This window comes from Amblyomma americanum, chromosome 1, assembly GCF_052857255.1.
Source record: "Amblyomma americanum isolate KBUSLIRL-KWMA chromosome 1, ASM5285725v1, whole genome shotgun sequence".
Classification (NCBI taxonomy): domain Eukaryota; kingdom Metazoa; phylum Arthropoda; class Arachnida; order Ixodida; family Ixodidae; genus Amblyomma; species Amblyomma americanum.
Genome location: NC_135497.1, coordinates 207,277,426 through 207,300,103, shown reverse-complemented (window position 1 = coordinate 207,300,103; position 22,678 = coordinate 207,277,426). Strand labels below are relative to the sequence as shown.

Sequence of the window (22,678 nt, the reverse complement as noted above, 5' to 3'; positions counted from 1 at the left end):
TGCGCTTGTTATTTAATCTGAGAAATTGAGCGAGAGCTAGCGTACACGTTATAAGTTTTTTTCTAATCTGTGTCCTTTCCTCTCTTTCTTAATATATTACCTTCACGCCACTGTCCAGGTACCCACCCCTGTAAGACTGCTACGGCGCCTTTCCATGCAACTACATAAAACCGCTACGCAGAAGCGCGCCCCCTGTTGTTTCAAACGCCCATGAATCGAGTTGTATCGCCGTCAGCACGCTTAGCACGAACACTTGACTGCGCGTCCTGCACTGATATTACAGCCCCTCAGCGCTGGGCGTTGAGTCCAAGACCATGCTGCATTGTGTGTTTTTAGCGGCTGGAGACAGCTCGTGCCCTGCTTCTATCTTATCACTTTCTGACAGCCAGCGGCCGATCGACGCCCATTTGCGTTAATGTCGATGGAAGACACGCGCTCGAGCGTTCATGCTAAGCGTGCTGACGGTGGTACGCTATAGGCGCATTTAAAGTCCGACGTGTTCAGCGCGCGGGCGCGCGTCGCTCGCTGTCAGTCGCGCTACGCCAGTTTCGCTGCGCCGGCCGAAACGCCACCCCCTCTGTGCTCCAATGCGCCCAGACGCCGCGCGCCGACTTCGGAGCATGCGCAGAACGACCGCCGCCTCGCGCGCCGATCGTCGACACGCCTGCAGTTTGAATTCCGTTCGCGCCTTTATCTGCGTCGCCTCATCCGTTTCGTTCCATCCCCGGCATTGCGGCTACTAATGAAACATGGAACATGGCTAAGGTGTTATCCGAGCGACAGAAACTTGCTGTCGTGATACTAGTGCACCGCTTGCGGCGAAAGCGCAGGCACTCGATGTATGTGCGAAAGATCGCTCTCTCCACGGGAACAACTCAACCGTGGAGAGACCGGTGCTTCGCCTTCTGTTGCCAAGCGTTCTCTTTGCCCTGGTGGTCTCTGAAATCCAGCCTTTTGCTGTCGTATACACAAAGGTGTTGTTTGATGGCTTCGATAAACCGTTCCACAACGATATCCGGCACAATTTCAATATTTGGACAGCTCGCGCCACTCACGCCGCTCGCACTGGCATCCGCCATTTTTCTCCGCGCGATGCATTGTGGGTCGACGCGGTCGGCGGCGCCGGCGCGCAATTGGAGCACGCGCCAAATCTGCGCCGGTCCCGTCGGGGCACGCTGGCAGCCGCAGGTTACGTTGGCCGCTGCAGTGCGTCGAACTATAGACGGAGCTTTTTCACCAACGCAACGCAGCGTGCGCTTGCTTGCTTGCGTTATGTCGGACTATATTCGCGCCTTATGAATCAGGCGTGACGCGTCAACGGCGCGGACAGGCGATACTGTGATCTCTGGGTGTCCCGCATCACACAACATGGCGTAAATGTCGTCAATTTTTTGTCTATGAAATGTGTGGGCACAGACTCGCGGATGCATTAGGGTAGCACGTGTGCGGGCAGCGTTACCTTAGCAGCGTCCTTACCACGTGCTCCCTGTTTTCACTCACCGTATGTTTGCGGGATGCAATCTCCCGGCTACGAGGAGAGTCCGAGAGACATGTCAAAGCTATAGGCGACGTCTTAGACCGCGTGTCGCACCATATGGCGACAAAGGTTGCTCGAAGCGCGAGGTTCGCTCGCTGTGCGCGCAGGGGGTGGTCATGTAATCATGGGTGAGCTTGTGCCCCCCCCCCCCCCCCCCCAAAAGACGACGAAGGTAGCGTGAGGCACGGGAAGGAGTGGACAGGCGATGAGGAAAGGGGTCACGCGTCGTAAGCGAGGCTATTCGTCGTCAATGGTGGAAGGTGTTCCATAAACAGCTCTTGCTGTAATACGAGCCAGTCATGAACCGTGCCGATAGAAGTTTCCATCGGGTGACCGGGATGAGGAGACACCTCCTCACTCTACAGGCGACGCCCAGGGAGCCCCTATTGGAAAGGTTGCTAGGAAACCTGCGATGAAATTTGCCGTGTCGATCACAACACAGTAACAAAAATCTATCGAGAGACCTAGCGTTTTTTAGTCCCACTCGCAATCCTTTTCACACCACCTTCCTGCGCCTATTATAGGCATGAGCGTCCGCGCTCTGCCTAATTCACACGTGTTCTGCGTCATTTAACTGGGCTATGTCGCGAACACCTAGTCAAGGAATGTTTATCGGCCAAACGCACACCTCTAATACTTCAGAATGTGGTCTTGCGTTTGTCCAGGCTCAGGCGACTGACGGCAGCAGTTTATAGGCGCGCTGTGGAACAACCGCGGCGCCGCCATGGCACTGCGGATTGCCTACAGATGCGCGATGCTTTGACAGCTTGGCCCCTGATTCGATGGCGCAAGCTGTATAACTTTCACTTCGGTTCCAGAAATTTCTTAGACATATTACTGGCGGCCTCCATTGCATGCGCCATTTGAGTTATGCCTCGCGACACCAAACATGCACTTCACCATTGCACTCAAGGACTCCCGGCACTACCACCACTGTTATCACCATCATTATTATGTCGAGGGACCATATTTTGGAACGATTTATTTCCCGGTTCATCTTTGTACCAATTACCATTGGCAGTTGCCACGTGTGACGTTGCTGTTGATAAATAAGCAAGCAATTTAACTCGCCAGCTCTGGTATCAAAGGCAGTGTTGACCAATAGCAAAGGGGAGAAACAAAAGAGTGAAACCGCAAAAGAATCACAAAATAAGCACGCGCCCAAGTCGGATGCATTAGTGGTCGAACGATAGGACAGCGTCAAAATAAATAGCGATTTAGCAAGCGCCGCGGGTGATTCAAAGTTGGAATCAACCACCACTCAGCCTCCGCACCGCATCGACTGCCTCTTGTGTCGCCATGGCGCGTCGTGTTAGTTGCTGTCTGCAAGCAGCGATCCAATCAATGCACGCGTCACGCAGTATGGAATCAAAAGCGGGGGACGTGATTGGTGGATGGGTGCGAACACTGAACGGAAGGGCAGCTTCGGATGCATTCATTTGGGTTTCATTCTGCTCCTCTGAGCGGGTACTATTCTCAGAAAGGACTGAAACGCAGGTGAATTTGCATCCTTTAAATGATCTCAGGAAGACCCTGAAGTATGCCAGCCGTCGTAAAACAGCTGTTGCTCATTTTATTTCTCGTGCTGGCTGCCAGAATATCTCCGTAAATGGACACGAACTGCGCATGAACCTTGCTGGTGCAGTGCGCCAGTTTGTGACATCGACTCGCACGCACGCGCTAGCATTCGCCTTTCTCGGATCTCACGGCCGGTCTTGCGTGCGGAAGTGACGCATTCACCCCTCATACGCCAAATGCTTTGCTCACTGCCCTGGCACTTTTACGGGCCTCGTTTATTCTTGAAAAGCAGTGTAGACCGTACAGACGGTTTCACCGCTGCCATGGAAGCAGCAGAGAAGGTTTTTCTTCTTGTCCTGTTTTTATTTTCGCTGTTTATGGGACGAGACGGCCTCCAGCTGCAGCTGCGAGTGAAACTCCAACCACATCGCGCCGCCCTACCATCTGACATGTGCTCATAGTATATGTTAGGTTAGAAGACTATAAAAAAAAAACGGCTGGAGCCAAGTTCATTGCTTCATTGGTTCATTGGCTTTACTGTCGACCTGACAGGTGTTACAAAAAGTCAATTATCTGGGCTGCGCGTTTCTGCAAGCTACTGAAAAGTGTGGCCGATTGAAGTGCTCTGCAGTATGTACCCAAATAAGAGTATTGGCCCTGTGCTTAGACGGGAGCACAGGAAAGAAAAAGATGAAATGAGTGTCATTCTTTTAATTACTATCCCTCTACTAGCTATCAGCTGGATGTTTGTGCTGCTATTTTATTTTTTTAAGCTTTTAAAACAATTTTCTTCTGAAGCCCAAACAGGTTCATGCTGTTCAAAATATTCACAAGCGACAGACGCACTTTATACGAACACAGCGAAAAAAATAGCTGCGGGTAAAGCACGCGGAAAAACAGACGCTAAATCGACTTTTGGCTCGCTGCAGTGGTTTACGGTTTATGCGGGTTTAACGCCCCAAAGCGACTCAGGCTATATGAGACGCCTTAGTGAAGGGCTCCGAAAATTTCGACCACCTGGGGTTCTTTAACGTGCACTGACATCGCACAGCACACGGGCCTCTAGAATTTCGCCTCCATCGAAATTCGACCGCCGCGACCGGGATCGAACCCGCTTCTTTCGGGCCAGCAGCCGAGCGCCATAACCACTCAGCCACCGCGGCGGCTGGGCTGCAGTGGTCAGCCGAGGATTGTGTACACCACTGAATGCGTGAAAATCTTTATTCCTTATTCGTGTTATTTTTTGTCTGTGTGCTGTCTTTTGTGCGCTTCATCTACCCAAGTATACAACTACAGTGACAATAATAGCGTTTGTAGGGAGCACATTGGCTCTTCTGAGGCGGAGAGCCCTCGGAGCAGGCACGGCCTTATCAGCAACGATTGATTTGCGTCTAGACCTTGGGCTAGAATGAAATAAATCAGCAATAACGGCAGCAAACAAGATGATATAGCTAACAGGCACTTGTTACTACTAACATTCAGTAAATAAATAAAAAAAACCTCTGGCTTTTTATTATCAAACGGAGCCTCCGATTACATCTGCTAATACAACTACATTTAACGCGGAAGAGTTAAGGCTCCCGCAGCGGCAAATGTCCCTCAAAGAATGCCCTCCAGCAATGGTGTCGACTGATTGTCTTGACGTCGTGGTTAATTCAGTTGATCAGGTTAATTTGTGCTTAATACCCATCCTGCCAGTGTGACGTCGCAGGGGCTTGCAGGAACAAGACGATTAACAATGGATTAACCGGACCTACTAGATTAACCACGCCGTCAAGACAATCGGTCCACGCCATTGGCTGGAGGGCGTTTTTTGAAGGGCCTTTGCCGCTGCATTCTTGCGTTGCGTCCAACAATAGACATATACCTGACCACCGGCTGCCTGCTAACACGCGCAGTGGCAGATGCATGGCCGGTTAAGGCACGCGTTTTTCCCTGCGCATGAGCAGAAGGCATCCGGTAATCAAGAATACGTCAACCCTGATACGTCCCCGCTGAGATAGAACGCTCTAATGTCAATACTTTAGCTTAAGATAGTTGGTTGTAACGAGAGATAATTGCGCAAATGTGTCTTCGCACCAGGTCGCTTTTGTGCAATTGTGGCTCGAATGCGACACCGTCGTGGGTGTTCTCTCCGTAGGCCAATTGCGAATGTCATGACGGAACTTTAGACATTATTCGCATTTTTATTCTTCCAGTTATTATCACTTATAAACAGAAGGGTTAAAACATGAAACAGAGAAAGACAGGCCGCAATGGAAAGAAGTAATCCACTCCTAGCCGTAGACGACGATAAAACAGGCGAAGTTGTGATCGAGAGCTCGCGCCCTTTCATGTAATAGTTTCGTTGTTATTTTTTGCCTTAAAAACTGTCCTTCGTCGAGGAGAAGGTCGCGCCAGCCATTGAAATCGTTAATTTGACCTAAAATAGGCGAACGAATGGACGGGTGTAACGGTTCGGGCGGCATTTACCACAAGCGCGCTCTGAAAAGTGTCACTGAACTGTTCCAGAGCCAACATGTGCCGCCTTGTACGGATGTCATCGCGGGGTTCAGAAAGCGGCGCGGTATGCACCGGTGTAGTACACATTTCGCTCAGCTCACGGGCTGTACAAAAAGGATGTGCGGAACAGCTTTCGTGTTGCTTACGAATCATGCTGCGACGTGATTTGTAATAATGCTTTCGGGTAGCCAGCTGCGATGCACCAAAGCCTTTGACGCCGAACTTCCGGCGAGCTGTTTTTTTTTTTTTGCAGGTTCTAGGTTTTGCGGAGGCCAGCACGAACCTTATGTCTGGCCGAGCGGCTTCCTAGGTGCTCTATGCTCAAGAAGTAATAGCCGTCTCCCGACCTTTTCTATGCAAGACGTGAGCCCTTGGAGCGAGAGAAAGACAACCCCAAAAGTGTTCGGATGGTTTCCAGTGCTAGCTTTTAAGCTGAATGGAAATCTCAAGTGTGCCCGAGAAAGACTGCTCTGTGGAATCGCAAGCGTCCTTGAACTGATAGCCTTGAGCGTCCGAATACAACTCTAAATTTAAGCATGTCCTTGGTTTTCGAAGGCAACGTTGTCATGAGCTCTGCTGCGAACAGTATGGTACCAGATGTCGATTTTTCGACGTATTTGACTTTTGTTTGCAAGGAGCACGTGGAACAAACTGCTCTGGTGAGCGTATGCACTTTGTTTTTTTCTGCTCCGCAGACGGGAACATTTATTGAGCATAGAAAAGGAACCAGCGAAAATAGACGCAAGACAAGAACAAATGAGGAGGTGTGTGCCTCCTTTGTTCTTGTCTTGCGTCTATTTTTGCTGGTTCCTTTTCTATGCAATATGAACCAACTAGCCCAGCAGTTTGCACTCCTGAACATTTATTGAGATATGGAAGTTATAATTACATGTGTCACGGCGCAGCTTTTGTGTACATTCGCTGTAAAAAATTTATGAAACACAATATGAGCGGAAAATTTTAATTTCTTCTTTTCCTCGCAGGCAGGATATGCAGTTTAATTTTCAGTGTAGAAAGTACACAATGCGTCCGTCATTAAGGACGCAGGAAAGGACGCCCCGGAAGCGATGAAATTAAATATATTTGCCAGAGTTGCGTTCTATAGACTTTTGACGGCGCGTATTGTGTCTGCGTATATGACGACCTGTAGTTCTGGCTAACTTTAAAGACTGAAACATCATCTGGTATACTGTGTTCCATACTAAATACGCAAAACTTTAATTTTGTTTTCTCACTTTAAGTGTTTTTTTGGGCGCTGCACATAATCCCAGTAGCCTTCACAAGTTGATGTTTGCCTTCCAAGGAAAAACAACTTAGGAAACCTTGCATTTTGGCTGCTAGCCCGCTCCATTTTCACCTATAGTGCACTTCACTCGGACGGAGGAATAATTTCATTTGTCGAGTGTATGCATGCAGTATGTGATGGCTGCTGCTTATCCGCTGCAGGGCTATCAGGTTTGTTTACGCATATAAAACGGGATCGAAATTTCGTGATGTTGGCGACAAAGGCAATTTGTTGTCATCCTTGGTGGTGCAATTTTCCGCCCGTAAAATGCCGGGCACATAATCGAAGGGAGGACTGAGAAGCAAGTTAGGGAGGGGGTGCATTGAGCGTCGCGTTTGGCTTTCGTTACTCGAGCGCAAGACCATACGCCTTTCGGCGCATGAGCAAGTCGGAGTGTCGAGACCTATCACCACATCAGGCATTTACGCTACATTTTAGCTGAAGCGGGTTTCCTATACTCTGTCTTTGTTAAATGTGCAGAGAGAGAGAGAGAGGGACACTGAATAATAGAAATGTTTGCTGCCCTACACGTGGGGAGACAAAGAGAGAGACAAGAGGAATGGGAGATCAGACCACAGTATGTAACGTGTCTGTGGGGGCCATTACCTCGTGAGCACACAGGACGCACACAGGTAGTCTATAGTCTCGTGCTCAAGTCTGTGTCCTTTAATTACGTCAAGTGCACTTTGACGTTTTTTTTCTCGGACGAATTCTTGGTCCAAGGCGCCAGGATTCTTGCTTCCCTTAGGGGACGAGAATCCAGGTATACTCGTTCACGGTTAAAAGGAGGGCAATCACTAAGTGGGTGCGCAGTTCTCTTCGCACCCGCTGTGCTCACACTGTAGAGAGTTTGCCATTGCGATGAGATGGCGTAAGCAATTGTAAAAGCCCACTCGCAGTCAAAGGTGACCCAACAGCTATCGTAGTGGGGGTGACTGGATGGTAGCTTCAGTTGTAGGAACGAGTCGAGGTCTTGCAAACGGCGTCCCGAGCCTCCAGGAATATTCCATGCACCCAAAGTCGCGGTGTGGGCAAGCAATCGTAGATGTATAGCAGTGTCCGCTCTTGTAAGTAAAATGGGGACAATATGCGCGCTGCCGTGAGCCCACCGAGTAGCATTGCCAGCTAAGTCGTTATCTAATGTGTCAATATATCGTGGTAGCCACTTTAAATGATGTCGTGACCTTCTTATAATGCTCGGTGTTGTATTTGTCCGACCTCTGCCACTTGTTGCTCGTGATCGCTATAGCGTAAGGCTGATAAGGCAACTTTCGAATCGCACAACACAAACCATATTTTGGGTGTTGGCTGACTTACGTATTGAATAGCCGCACGAAGTGCGGCCATTTCGGACCTAGTAGAGGGTTTAATGTGTTAAATTTGTTGCTCAGTAGTTACCTGTCTAGCCGGAATGACCACGGCGCATGCTGAACCAGTGGCCGGGTGGAACTGTGCTATCCGTATGTACGTAGGTGCGGTCAGTATATAATGTATATGGAGTAAGCGCGGTGTCATCTTGTTCAGGGCAAGCGTTGATATTTAAGCTTTCTTCGCAATCCCAGGTATATTAAGGCAAACAGACGGGTCGCGCAGACATCCCAGGTGCGAAAACGGTCGTGCCGCCGGGGATAACTGTGATATGAGAGACGACTGCTGGGCTGATATAACCTATAACTGCTAAACTTCTTATGATGGCCAAGAGAAGCTTTTGTATGTTGTCCAGACATTCATTGTACACTTGGCTAGCCATAATCTGGCACCCTTGCAATGTCACTGCATGAATAGGCTTCTTATTCTTTGCAAACAGCATGACGTCAGAGGGCGTGCGCCCCCGAAATAACTGGCTTGGTAGAGAAAAGCGTGTTTTCCGCTTGAACCTCTTCTAAAAGCTCAAGGGCATGGAGCTGCACGACTGCGTGAAGTAGTGCTGCTGTCTCTGCCTCAGATTGCAGTCCAGGGGTACTTATCGAAGCTGCAACAGCACGCAGCACTCAGTAACAAGACCGATAGGCGATCAATGACTGGAAAAATGACCCAATGTGCTGACCGAAAGTGCACATCTTACCGACTTCTAATAATAATGAGCAAATTTATAGTTAACGAACAAGTTCACCCGAATGAACGTAAACTAAAGAGTCACGCTAAAATGCGCATCAAATAAAAATCCGAACCTCGATTGGCCACGAGTGAGAACGCAGCAAGGTAAACTAGATGTTCAGCTAAGCGGTAAACGTGCATATCACCGCTATCGAAATGGAACCAGCTGTGTGCTATGTCGCTTACAGTATTAAAAAAACGATTGCGAGTATTAAACACGCATCATAGATAATGTCACTGGTGTAAATATACGCAAGGGTGGTTTAACATAACGATAGTATTTTGATTATATTCAATTCTTCTTGCTCCTTCTCATACGCTGAAGCGACACCACAGCCGCGCTCCCTCTTCGTCATTGGACAGGCAGCGATGACGAGACGTGTCGTCACTTGAGGCAGTGGGAAAAGGCCGAAAAAAAAACGAATCGGATCGAAAAGGAATTACTTTGTTGTAGAGGCCCTAGTGTGCGCAACATAAGTAATGCGGTAATGTAGACGCCCGGGAAAGGAAGCAGTTAGGCTGCCACAGTGGCATTGACATCACCAAGCAGTAAACGGCAACATCGTTGGTTGTGCGCAGGTACAGCTGGACATCTTTTTTGCTTCAGATTTCGCTTAGAATGTTCACATTTATCTCGTGTCTCTATCCAAACCAGGCTGTGAAAGAAAAGCGACTGGGTATATAATACATATTGTTCGGATACAAATATTGTAAGCTTTCGTTCGGGAGGGCTAGGGAACAAATAATAGGTTTAGGTTTAAGGGGGTTTAACGTCCCAAAGCGACTCAGGCTATGAGAGACCTCGTAGTGAAGGGCTCCGGAAAGTTCGACCACCTGGGGTTCTTTAACGTGCACTCACATCGTACAGTACACGGGCCTCTAGAATTTCGCCTCCATCGAAATTCGACCGCCACGGCCGGGATCGATCCCACGTCTTTCGGGCGAGCAGCCGAGCGCCATAACCACTCAGCCACCGCGGCGGCTTGGAACAAATAATAAGGGCAAATTAGTTCTCTCAGGAATTGAAATGTAGCATACGTCGTAAAAACGCGTCGCCTACCATTAACCGCGAACTTGCTGTCTGCACTTAAAGGTTGCTGCCTCGCTCTTCGTATGGCTCGTGTAGACGTCCCAGAATGACCACGCCGGTAGCGCAAGCGGTCATAGCTCATTCGTGGCGTAAACGTGGAGTGGTGTATCGCCTGTATGCGCGGACGGTAACGGCGGCAAAGAGTTGATCTTGTCGCGGCGCGTTTCGAAAATCTATCGAGTCGGCACCGCTCATCAATACGTAGGAAGTCTGGATTATGCACCTCTGCCTGCACCGGCCACGTTTTGAGCATGGAAAGCGCTAAATTCCCTGGTACCAGCCATGCTGTGTGGTTCTTCTTCCGGGTCAACGAGTATGCGGATCGCCTGCGTAAGAACTCTTGGTACTTGAATTTAGTTGAAAATAGTTACAGAATGCGTCAGGGGGAGCCGAAGTTGGTTTGTTGCTTGAAAAGAGTGACAAGTAGACAAATATTTAGTGTCTGCGGGAATCCGGCTTGCGATAATGCGATAGGAGGGGCAGTATTCTTCGCTCTATATTTCACTTCTACCCGCGAGTTTCGTTTGTAGGACTGACTGCGCATTAACCTCCAAAATAGCAGGCTATAGCCGCACGTTAGCGCTGAAGTCGAAAAGGGCAGCCGTTTTTTTTACACACGCCTGTGTTTACCGTCTCAGCAAGTGCGCAGTGTATTATCAAGTTCAGATATGCAGTACTATTCACATCGCTGCGGTACAAGCTGTCGCGGTTATTCACTCGGCGCTCGCCTTTATTTGTCATCGCTGTTTCTCTTGAATATTAACATCGCATGAAACGGTGACGCAAGATACGCATGATGGAACTGCCCTTTTCTGTACCTTCTCGTGTCGTCATATCGAGCGCTGTTATCAAGTCTGCTTTGCCAACTTGTCCAAGCTTGTACCTCATATATCTGCCGGTCAAAAGTGATGGAACGTAAATGAAATATCTGAAGTTGATGTTATACGTTGCCATAAAGTTACAATTCCTTTAATTTTGCCGTCCCCATTTATAGCGAATAGCAGCAGTGATTGCAGAACTTTTTCTTTTCGTTGTTGTGACAACGCCTGCATGCACACTTAGTGTATAGTAATTACAATCTGTCGTTTCTTTTCGTCTTTTCTTGTAGCGGTTTGGATACATTATTTTAACTCTCTAACGTCTGTGATGTCAGTGCCGGTAGCGAGCAAGGTGACCCTTCTTGTCAGTTTCTTGTGGCTTTTCTTGCGAGCTGGCATGTATCCAGAAAGCATTCAGTTCATAAGAATTGCGGCCACATAAAGTGTCGCTTATGTTTCTCTTATGCCATCCGAAGGGGCGAATCTTCGCACAATGGCAATATATCTCGCTTGCGCAGCATCTCTCCCTGGCAACTGACGTATCGCATCGCCACACCTTTGTTGTCCTGTTGATTACGTTTTTTGTACCTTTATTCCTTTCCCCCATAGCAGGGTAGCCTTCAGCAATTTCGTCTGAAACCCTGCTGCCTTTCAGTACCTGCTTGTCTACAGTGAACTAAAAGTAGGGGTAGTGGAAAAAGCGGGATCTGCGGCACATAGGCGGCCTGAAGCCGGAAATACCGACTGCTGACATTGACACTATACGATTAAGTTAATGGCACTGTCGTAGTACTCCCGAGAATAGCGGTTCTCAATATTACCTAAAGGGAACGCAGACGGCACTGCGCTTCATCCACCATGGAGAGGCGCAGAAATGTCGAGAAGATGAGGTTTCGTATTTGGCTTGACTATATTGGGCACGAAGCATGGATTTGACCATAACAATGCGACTCTTCTTGCGGCAAACCTCGAAGAAATGCTGTGAAAATTTCCATTCCGGCCAGCACTTCCGTTAACTTTGTTGAAGATTCGTAACGCTCGCTAGTGAAATAATTTCAACTGGACGCCGAGGAGAGCATTGTGACGCAGCCACTGATTCAGTGGCAGAATCCACGTTTTTGATGCAACACTAGCCAAGCGAAATAATGACCCTTGTACTCCCGGCATTGCTGCGTTAGATGATGTACTCTTTAATAAACTCGCGCGGACGGTGGCGCCAGATATCCCTCCGGGTAATACTGAGAAACTCTGTTCACGAACGGACGAGCAGACGACGTTGTTTCAGTGTCGCTGCTTCGGATGTCACGGATCTACGACGTCGTTTGTTCCTTTGCGGCTTGGAAACTGCTAGGTAATTCGCGATCTGGGTCAATAGCTTCTCAATGCGCGAAGGTGTTTGGTTTCTCATTAAGGAGCCACGGCCCTCAGTGCACTTTCTTGCAAAGAAAGAATGCACGGTAATTTGCTAATGATATCAGGAATCATATCACGCGAATGATATCACCAGTGCCATTAAATCTATGCTAGTGCCCCCGCTGTCAGCAGTCGACACTTATGCCTTCAAGCCGGAGCTCCCTCTTTTTTTCCACTACCTATACTTCTAGCTCACTGTACCTTTGTCCCTCTCCTTTTCGCAAGATGGCCATTTCTACCCTGTAGAAAACTGCAGCTGTCATACAGGTCGGAGTTCTTTAATCCTACCAGTTACGGAACTCCGAATCAAAATTGCGACCAGATCATACGGTCAGTTTTTAGAAGTTAGCAGATTGCGGCACCGCCTATGAACTTGGCACTCAGGTGTCGTTGACACTTCTCAAAGTATAGTTCTTCCCCCATCCGGGTTTTGAACAGCTTTGGGAAGTTCGTCCGATTGCCGCAAGTAGCGTGACAATCCTCTAATCAAGTTCTCGCCCAGTCAAAGCGCTGCATTGTGGTACGCCCATGGGCTCTACGGGGAATTTGCAGTTACTATGCTCAAAGACCTCTGATTCAGGAGATGCTGTCGCTCTCCAACTTGTACGCACAGAGCAACGATGCGCGTGTCCCCTTCTCGCAGGTGGACGCCAGGACGGGTGCGCAGTACACTTTCGGCGAGCTGTACGATGCCTCCCTGCGTGTGGCAGCCGGACTGTGTCGGCTTGGCTTACGGCCAGGAGACGTGGTCGGTTTCCAGGGTGCCAACGGCGCACAGCTCGTGGTGGCCATGTGTGGAACCTTCTTCGCTGGTGGCACGGCCGCGCTGGCCAAGACTAAACTGACCGAAAGTTGGTGTGCTTCCTTCAAGTCGCGCAAGTTTGCCGCCTTTTTTCATTTAAAGAAGTGCGAGGCATGAAACGAAAAAAAATAAGGAAGAAAAGAACGTAAACGGATAGCCTTTGTTCTTTATTCAAAGAGAAATTATTTTTCTGATGCATACAATCATAACTAAACTCTAATATGTGCATATTCAGCTCTTGTGTGTGCAATTCTCTCGTAATTTGCGAGAAGATCGTCTATGGAAACAATGTTCAATTCCACCGCGCCACCGGGCCCAGTGCCCCAGAGTTGTGCACCATGGTCACACGCACCTCACTTTGCTGTTCCGACAAACGGTCGCATTACGACCGATTCGCAGAAGGACCACTTAACGAGTAGGGAGGAACCAATCACAGATCGTTCGGGCCATTTTCTCTGAAATCTACCGACCGCGTGTCGTGTGCAATTTAGAAAATCAGCTAGTATGCCTTGCTTTTATTGTCACCACATCCACCCTCTACGTTAATATCACAGCTGCGTATGCCTGTGTTGTGTCGACCACTAGTGCCTTTGCTCTCTCCTGAGGGTCAAGGCGCTACCGGACGCCACGCTTTGGCAGAAGTAGTGAAGTCAAGAGAAGCTATTAAGAGAGACAGGAGAGGCAGCTGCTGAATTCTTTGATGGGAACTTCACCGGACCCGCCGCGGTGGCTCAGTGGTTACGGCGCTCGGCTACTGATCCGGAGTTCCCGGGTTTGAACCCGACCGCGGCGGCTGCGTTTTTATGGAGGAAAAACGCTAAGGCGCCCGTGTGCTGTGCGATGTCAGTGCACGTTAAAGATCCCCAGGTGGTCGAAATTATTCCGGAGCCCTCCACTACGGCACCTTTTTCTTCCTTCTTTCACTCCCTCCTTTATCCCTTTCCTTACGGCGCGGTTCAGGTGTCCAACGATATATGAGACAGATACTGCGCTTTTTCCTTTGCCCGAAAGCCAATTATTATTATTTAAACTTCACCGGCCAGGATTCAGAGCTAAGTTAGTTGGTGTAGAAGGCGTTTCCGTCGAGTAAGAAGCAGCATGAGAGCGCCAACAACCGCACAAATGGAGTACGTCGAGATGTGCGTATGTCCTCTCCCGTCCATTCGCCATTACTGCCGCCTACCCCTAAAGTGGTCTTTTGCGATGTAAACTAACTAGCTTTGGCAATTTTTAATTGCGTGATTTAGTATATATAATTTTGAGGTGTACTGGCATAGCTGACACCAATCTTGTGCAAGTACAAGCTTCACTGTGCCGTGCATGAATATTTTGAGGGCGCTGCCTGACATGTTGCATGAACTAGCGCTCAGAAATGCACTTGCAATGTCTTCAGCTGATGCTGAGGAGCTGAGGTGCACAGAAAATCTAATTACGAATGACCGTAGCACTACTTATGGCTCGCGCTAACCTGAGAACTCGCAAGGTTATTCCTCAGACCATTAGCAGTTACTCGCTTCTTGCCAGCAGGGCTCCGGGTAAGAAACAATTCGAGTCACCGCGTATAAGTTGTCAGATACAGGACTAATAGGATACCGGACCACGAAATTCCTTCGGATTAGGTGATAGGTATAAAGTATAAGGTAAACGCAGAAGTAAAAATATTTCATGTGCAGAAGATTTTTGGAAGGTGTGGGAAGTGAGCCTGTGCATCCTGTTTGCGCATGAAGCATGTAAAGACCAGGGCTGATGCCATGTCATGCTCTAAAAAAATTCTTAGCAGTCATCCATACACAGATAAGGGCCCAGTGGAAGCCGGTGGAAGACGAGCTTGAGGCAGTCCGTCGCGGAAGTTTGCGCCAGAAGAAAGCTGCTCAGCCGGATTAGGCCGACTTTGAAACAACTTGTTTTCACTGCAATTCTACTATGACATTTTTAAGACGGCTACTTTTGTTGTCAAGCATGCTTGAATAAAACAGGGAGTAATGCGTTTTATCGGCTGAAGTTGGCGATAAGACTGACGCTCTGCTGCGTCCTGTTGCACGCAGTAATCTGACGAGGTTCATTTCTGTAATCGGTACAGCAATCGATTCCCCATTCAAAACTTGTGGTTGACTGCGAATGCCGTACCATGGATTAGTAAACTGAAAATGTTATGGAGCGGAGTCGGACTAAAGGAAGCCTGCCCTACCACATGTTTATTTTGGAAGAATGAAGTTTTGTTAATGAATAACATAACTAGCTACCGTTGTAGATAACGAGTACAAGAATAATAGATAACAACAATAGTTTACAACTATCAATAACAAAGACGCACACGCGCAGAAATGAAGCCACTGCAGTACTAGCCTGTCTTTAGTAAGGCGGGCATCGTTGTACTAGCATAATCGCAAAGCCGACGAGTGCATATAACGCTCTTGAGTGTGCGGCTGTTAACGGAAATAGCGACTACGAATGCTGGATGCATGTAGTAGCTTTCCACAACGAACATGAATGTCAAAGCCTCTCACCTAGGGGTTGCCTAGGAACTGCGACAGACGGCGCCACGTGCACCGTACGGGGCATAGAGCTACTACTGTACGGGGAGCTTCGAAGGAGAATGTGCCAAATTTGAATTCCGGAAGCAGGAGAATGCGTCAGTGAGTTAAAAGCACAGCCTAGCGACGGAGCGATAGTGCAACGCGGCTCTTCGCGCAGAGCAAGACGAGCGAAGGCAAACTGCAGGTAGAGGTTTCGCCGAAAGGCGCCGTTGGCAAAGGAGAAGTGTGTGCTCATCAAACCGCGGAAGACTGCGCCGAAGATAGCCGGAGAAATCCTACTGCTACGAGCAAACTGCTCGCATGTGATTCCGAATAACGCGCCGATGTTAGGGAAGAACGCTCCTTGAGCTTCAATATATTTCCCTTGCAATGGGCTGCTTTGTCCAGGAGGTTTTATTCATCGTCGAAGGTAGCTTCTTATCAACGCTGCCTATCTCATCACTAACTTTAACGATCCCCGAGGCGTATTAGCAATGCTTTTAAAGGCTAGTATGGGGTCGGAATCAGATTCGCTCGTTCACAAATACAGTTTTCGCGCCGCAGAACACTAATGCCTGCCTGTCTTCGCGCATGGCGTCATTTTTTCGTTTTTTTTTTCAGGGGAGATTTATTACCAGTTTGCCGACACCAAGCCGAAATTTGTCGTGTGCGACCTAGGCGACGCGCGAAACATGCTGAAAGCCTGCGAAAAAATCACGTCGGTAGAGGTAAGACACTGTGCATGTCAACTGATGCTGTCGTGCTGCTTCTATTAATACATCGTAATAAACCAGACACTTGTAGTCGTAAGCGTTGAAAAATGTGTTTGTCCCGAATTACTGGGTATGGTTTTCGTGTATGATGGAAAGTTCTTCTACGGCTCTCGTCGTTTCAATGGCGTATGTTATTTGACGTTTCCAGGCTGTTATTGTCACCACCGGCTCTTATGAAGGGGCGCTGAGCGTTTCGGAGTTGATGAAGACTCATGTGGAAGACAGTGACACCCCTGTGAAGCTCAGCCCTGACGCGGTGTTGGCTGTAATTTATTCCAGTGGCTCCACTGGACTGCCAAAGGGTGTACAGTTAACCCACCGCAATATCATTGGCCAGGTGGTGTCGTATGGGTAAGTGAAGCCCATATAGGTTCTGTATTTCTTTTTTATTTGGAGATGTACGAATGACTGCAAGATACACAAAGACGCCAAAAGTGCGCATCGATTAGAACCCCTGCTCCACAAAACATCTGAGCTAGAATTGTGGAGAAGAAAAAAGTAAACCGAAAGCTACTGACCAGAAAGAATAATTTCGTACTGCCAATAATAGAAGTCACACTAACACCACGTGACGAACTCACTGAGTTGTGCGTGATCATTTCACGCTCCTTCGTTTACGCCAAGGCTGTAAAATAACAGCGAGATTTTCGCGCGCGTTTGCTTTAGTTGTTGAGCGCAACTTTTGCCATTCGCCAGAAGATGTGCCATTTCTATGGTGACAGAGCTCAGCTCCACGCCCTGACGCTTGAACTGGGCCAACTTTCAGTCTCCCCGATAACGCGGAGTCTCAGCGTCATCCCGTTTTATCTCCCATCATCAAGGCAAGGCAAGCTCAATTTTCTGCAAACAAGTGCAGGTAGTTGTTGCTGGATGAAATGCCCTATATGACCGCAGATTCACAAAGATCGAAAATAAATGTGCTGATATAAATTACAACTACTCATAATCTAATCAAGGCTAGAATGGCTGCTTCATTAGATGTCAATACAGATAATAAGTGTTGTGCCGGCCCCAGCTTAAGACAGGTACCATTGATCATGCTGCCGTTTGTATTTCCAGTGCCTGCACACAGATATAAAAGTTACTTGTGTTTTGGAAAGGAAATCAATTAAGAGTAAGCACCATGGAAAGCGGCAGCGCAAAGCAACAAGGACGAATGAGAGACCCGAGGAAACAGGACAAGCGCTGGTCCTGTGTTCTCGGGTCTCTCTTTCGTCCTTGTTGCTTTGCGCTGCCGCTTTCCATGATGATTCACCAACTAGCCCGCACCAATATATTAAGAGTAATCACTTTTATTATTCGTTTGTTTTGCCCTTTATGTTTTAGCCTTGTTTTATAGCGGTTAGGAAAGATTGTTGTGTCCTGACACGCAAAAAAGAACTTTCCATACCAGTAACCGCTTAAGCGACTTGGAGAAATTAGATTCGAAAGAAACTTGAGACCAAATGGCCTGCGAATTTTTTCCGACTGTAATTGTGGATGATGCTTGATTACATGTTCATTGTGCGGCGCAGACACTTGGCTCCAGCTCGTTTATCTTGAGAGCGTTTGTGATCGCCAGCTGGTTTATTATTCACTAGGTGCTGTTTTCATTGGTTAATATCACCGTCAGCTCTCGTAAGCACATTAGTTCTCCACGGTTTCGACTAGAAACAGGACGCTTACGAGCGACTGCGAGTGTCTCCAAATATGCGAATTCTTAAATGTTCTGGATGTTGCGCACAGGGGCATATTTATGGGTTACTCTTGAAGGGGGCGATTGGAGAGGGCAGTCTCATTTGAACCATGTATCTCTTAGACTTTTTTCTTTAAAAAAATGGCGCTCAGCATGGTTTTCTTGCGTAAAATTTCTCGCTTACAGAGGGGAGGGGGTCGACCCCTCCCCTTCCCGCTCCTCCTTCACAAATCCGCCCATGAATGCGCAGCTTGCCATTATGGCAGCAGTAGCCTCGTTTGATCAGCAGCTTCGTTTACGTGATCCCGACAGGAGCGGGACGACCCAGGCCGACGCCTGAGCAAGTCCTTACCCATCGACTAGACATGTGTGTGTTTCCATGGAAACCGAGGCAACTGCAGGGAAGCCCATCGTCAAGCAGCGCAGTGCGAGCGGGCAATGACAGCCTCCAAGACCGTGACTCGTTACCGCTGTCTCGGAGGCACGTTGGAGACGTGACGGCGCGAGCGAAAAACAGGTTCACATGTATCCTCCCCCATCCCACTAACCCGACTCTTACCCGACAACGTTTACAAGCACCTCGCCTGCCGGGTCGGGCCGGGTCAACCTATTCCCTGCAGTCGGGCTGACCCCAGCCCGGCCCCTTAACGTATACGGTAAACACGAGCCCGACAGGCGGTTTCTAGCCGGACAGGCCTAATCAACCCGCCTTTCTCGGGCTCATGTAGCCACCCAGAATGTTTGAGAGTTCTCTTAATGGGCGGAAGGTCTGGAAGCTAAAATTCGTCTGCCTTTCTCATAGTGACTGTGTGCAGCGTTGGGATGACAGCCATAATATTAACATGCTTATTTCACGATTCCCGTTGTCGGTATACCCTGCCTCGCTCTATTGGAGAACCAACATCAGCAGAGAGCCATCGTAAATTGCACAGATGGACTTGGCCACCCTGTGCTACGGGCTTAGAATGTTACGCCAGCATCGACGAGTTAGTTTACCGCTTGCGTTGTCTAAACGTGTACCGGTTACGTAAAACCTAGCAAACTAAGTCGGTTTCTGCCACGGTGAAAGAGGCTTATTCTTACACCCTGGTTTCTACTATGCCTCGGAAGTAAAGAAATCGGAATATTTCATTTATACCTTCGCTGTCTGTTCTGTTCGATTACTGCACAACGGATCATCACTCCAAGGAATAATAACGCAAATATGTGCCCTTGTTAAGCGTCACTGCAGCCACCTCTAAACGACCCACAATGATTAGAAGGGTCAGTTGTCTCCACCCGGGTATACTCATGTGCGGGTAGAATGCAGCGATGATATGTTAGAATGAGTTCCCTGTGTTCCTTCTACTGTACAAGTAATTCGTCCGGAAGCGAACACAGCCTTACAGTTCTGATCTCCTCTCTGCTCTTATTCATGCAGGTGCCTGGACGCATCGGTGTTTAAAAAGGGCGACATTTTTCTTTGCTCTGCATCGCTAATGCATGTCGGTGGCTTCTGGCTCACTTGGTGTTACCTCGGTCATGGTTGTAAGGTCGTCCATGTTCACACCTCGGACTTTAGTGTAGTTCTGCCAGCCATCGAAAAGTACAAGGCAAGTAATGTCCACAGTTTCACAGGACCATTTGTGGCAGCGAAATTTTCCAGAAATTAATGCCAATAATCACACCCTTACAAATATTTCACTATGCAGTCCATATACAGTGTACAGACGGACTGGACTCTCTTGAAAATTGGTGCGGGTACAGTATTATTGTTTTTTCATTTGCGATTTGTTTCAACCCACCGCAACGTCCGGTAGAGCAGTTACGATCGTAAGGGAAGTATAGAAGAAACTGGAAAGGGCGTACGCGTATTATTATCTGTAACAGACGACATGATCCAGACAACGAACCAAGAAGAGCATTCCGCATTTTTAAATGCGAAGTGGAGGCCTGGCTTGGGGAGACGAAAAAATGTGAATAATTTACTGTCTACTGAAATGCGAGACGAATGGGTAAACAAATGGGGGGAAGAAATGAAAGAAGCCTTGCTCCAGCTGAAGCCGTTGCGGTGTTGAAGACGAAGCACGCAGGTGAACAAACCATTGTCAAGACACAGGCGTCGCGTGTGTACCCAAGCACAAGGCGTCAAGCACAGACAATTATGTGAAGAACCTGTCCGACAGGTGGCATTTATATGACCGTCGAGTCCACTGACCGTCTGTTGAGCGACCATGTTCGCAGTCGACAGTTTGACAGTGTTTTGAATGGTTATTTTTATTTTGAGCTGTCGAGACGTTTAAAAGCGTTCCCTGATGGGCTTGAGAAGGACAAAAACGTGGCAGATGTAGAGTTTTGACAGAGTCATTTTTCTCTATATTCGGATACAACTAAAAAACGAAGCGGCTTTTCCCCGGCAATAAACCCCTTTCCAGCCAATAACGTCGGTCGATTATCATGAACCTGCTAGCCTGACAATGCAGGGAGCGGCGTGACAATGAACGGAAGGGACTATCCCCATTGATGGAGGGAAGCGACTACCCCCTTTCGTCTGCCACTCCCTGCACTGTCACGCTAGCAGGGTCATGAGGATCGGCCGACGCCATTGGCTGGAAGGGGGTCCCTTGATGGGGAAAAGCCGCTTCGGTCTTGAGTTGTATCCGAGTATAGGCAGGCAAGTGCCCTTGTTTTCCGCACAGCTGGACTTAAATGCTGCACCGACTCCTTGAATTTTGGACCCGGGGTACAAGAAGGCCTCGGTTCGTCCCGCTCCCGAGTGCATTCCAAGTATTGCGTTTCTGAGCGGATGAATTGCCGTACTGCAACTCAGCAGAATGAACCTGCCACTTGGGCGCTTTGAGTATCGCACGCTGTGCACCCGCGGCGCTGCCTAAATATCTCAAACACATGCGCAGTGATCACGGAGAAAGGAAAGCCTTCTTCTTTCCTTCCTCCATGGCAGTGATTCACACTGCATTCACCAGAGTATCCCTTTTATTGCTTTTTATTTTGCCGACACTACCTTATGTTTTCAATCGTGCATGCACTATCATGTGTTACGTGACGCTCCAGCTTGGGAATGTTCGTCTCAACCTTCCTATTTGCGGGGCCACCGCTCGCGCACTGTTTGCGCGTCACTTGCTCCCAACCTTTGCTCCTACAGTCAACTTGACGAAGTTCAGAGACCAGTTCAAAGACCGTGAATTAGCCAACTCGAATAATCACTCCTGCTCAGTGAAATTGACTGTGCCCCGGATCGAGCACGTGCACCCGCTCACTGATTTGCGACAATCAGGGGCTGCAATATCTTTCGCACTTAACATCTGTTCGAACTGGGGCGTATTTGCAACGCATTTGGAGCTACCCCTAACTCAGCACTAAGTACCGTATTTATTCGAATTAGGCCGATAATAATAATAATAAAAAAACTGAGGTATGTAACTCTTAGGTCGGCTTAGAAAACGCATAAAAACGAAAAAAGTAACCCGTAGGTGGCGCCCCACGAAACGCCAACAAAAGACGATACTGTAGCCGTTACTATCCGTAGTCGATGCCGATAAAAGCTCACACGAGCATTGGCTGCCATTTTAACCGCGTTTACTTTTTCCGTGGTGGCGTGGGCACGTTCCGCGGCAGTGCAAGTTTTTCACCCTTGGTTTTTCACCGACGTCATGGCACCAAGCAGACGGGGTGATAAGGGGCTTCGGTGCGGACGAAACGAATGTTCGCAGTTGACATGGGCAACGTGATAAACTGTTCGCTTGTGCGCAACTAGGAGTGTCCTCACGGGCCCGGTGAAAGGACACCATCCCGATGTGGAATCGCAGAGGTCAGCGGCACCTGTAATGACCACAGAAGTGCCACAGGCCAAAGCGAGATAGCTGGCAAAAGAGCGAGGCATTCCTCGGGACCAGTGAAACGTGCGAACTCCAACAGTCCGCATCAAACGCGCGTCGCTAGAGGAGCTGTAGCTAGCCGGATCCCTGCAGCCTGGGATGACATTTCGGGAAGCTTGGTTGCGCGCTCGTTCCGAATGTGCAACATATCCAATGCACTTGATGGAACAGAAGATTGTGCCCCGTACGAAGAGGACAAGTGTACAACAGCATAATCTTACCGGTACTCACCTACGGGGCAGAAACGTGGTGGCTAACGAAAAGAGTTCAGCTTAAGTTAAGGACAACGCAGCGAGCCATGGAAAGAAAAACGATAGGTGTAACGTTAAGAGATCGGAAGCGGGCAGAGTGGGTGAGGGAACAAACACGGGTTAATGACATCCTGGTCGAAATCAAAAGAAAGAAATGGGCTTGGGCAGGGCATGTAATGCGAAGGCAAGATAACCGCTGGTTCTTAAGGGTAACGGAGTGGATTCGAAGAGAAGGCAAGCGTAGCAGGGGGCAGCAGAAGGTTAGGTGGGCGGATGAGATTAAGAAGTTTGCAGGCAAAGGGTGGATGCAGCTGGCAAAGGATAGGGTTAATTGGAGAGACATGGGAGAGGCCTTTGCCCTGCAGTGGGTGTAGTAAGGCTGATGGTGATGATGATGATGACGAAGAGGACAGTGAAAAGGAGCTCGGCGATTACGAGTGAGCGGGCGCAGGTCGGTGCAAATAAATGCCGTTTGCGTGCTGTCCCTGCTGTCGTTCTCAATTGCTTTTTCGGCCGAGGAAACGTT

At 48.7% G+C, this 22,678-nt stretch overlaps 1 protein-coding gene across 1 annotated transcript in view; it reads left to right on the top strand.

Annotated features, from left to right (window-relative positions):
* LOC144115553 (luciferin 4-monooxygenase-like) overlaps positions 1–22,678 on the top strand; it is a 34,764-nt gene that overhangs the window by 2,118 nt on the left and 9,968 nt on the right. Inside the window, exons 3-6 of the mRNA XM_077649980.1 lie at positions 12,813–13,111; positions 16,200–16,306; positions 16,500–16,702; positions 19,447–19,618. Coding sequence (XP_077506106.1) covers positions 12,813–13,111; positions 16,200–16,306; positions 16,500–16,702; positions 19,447–19,618 — 781 coding nt within the window. The remainder of the gene's footprint in view (positions 1–12,812; positions 13,112–16,199; positions 16,307–16,499; positions 16,703–19,446; positions 19,619–22,678) is intronic.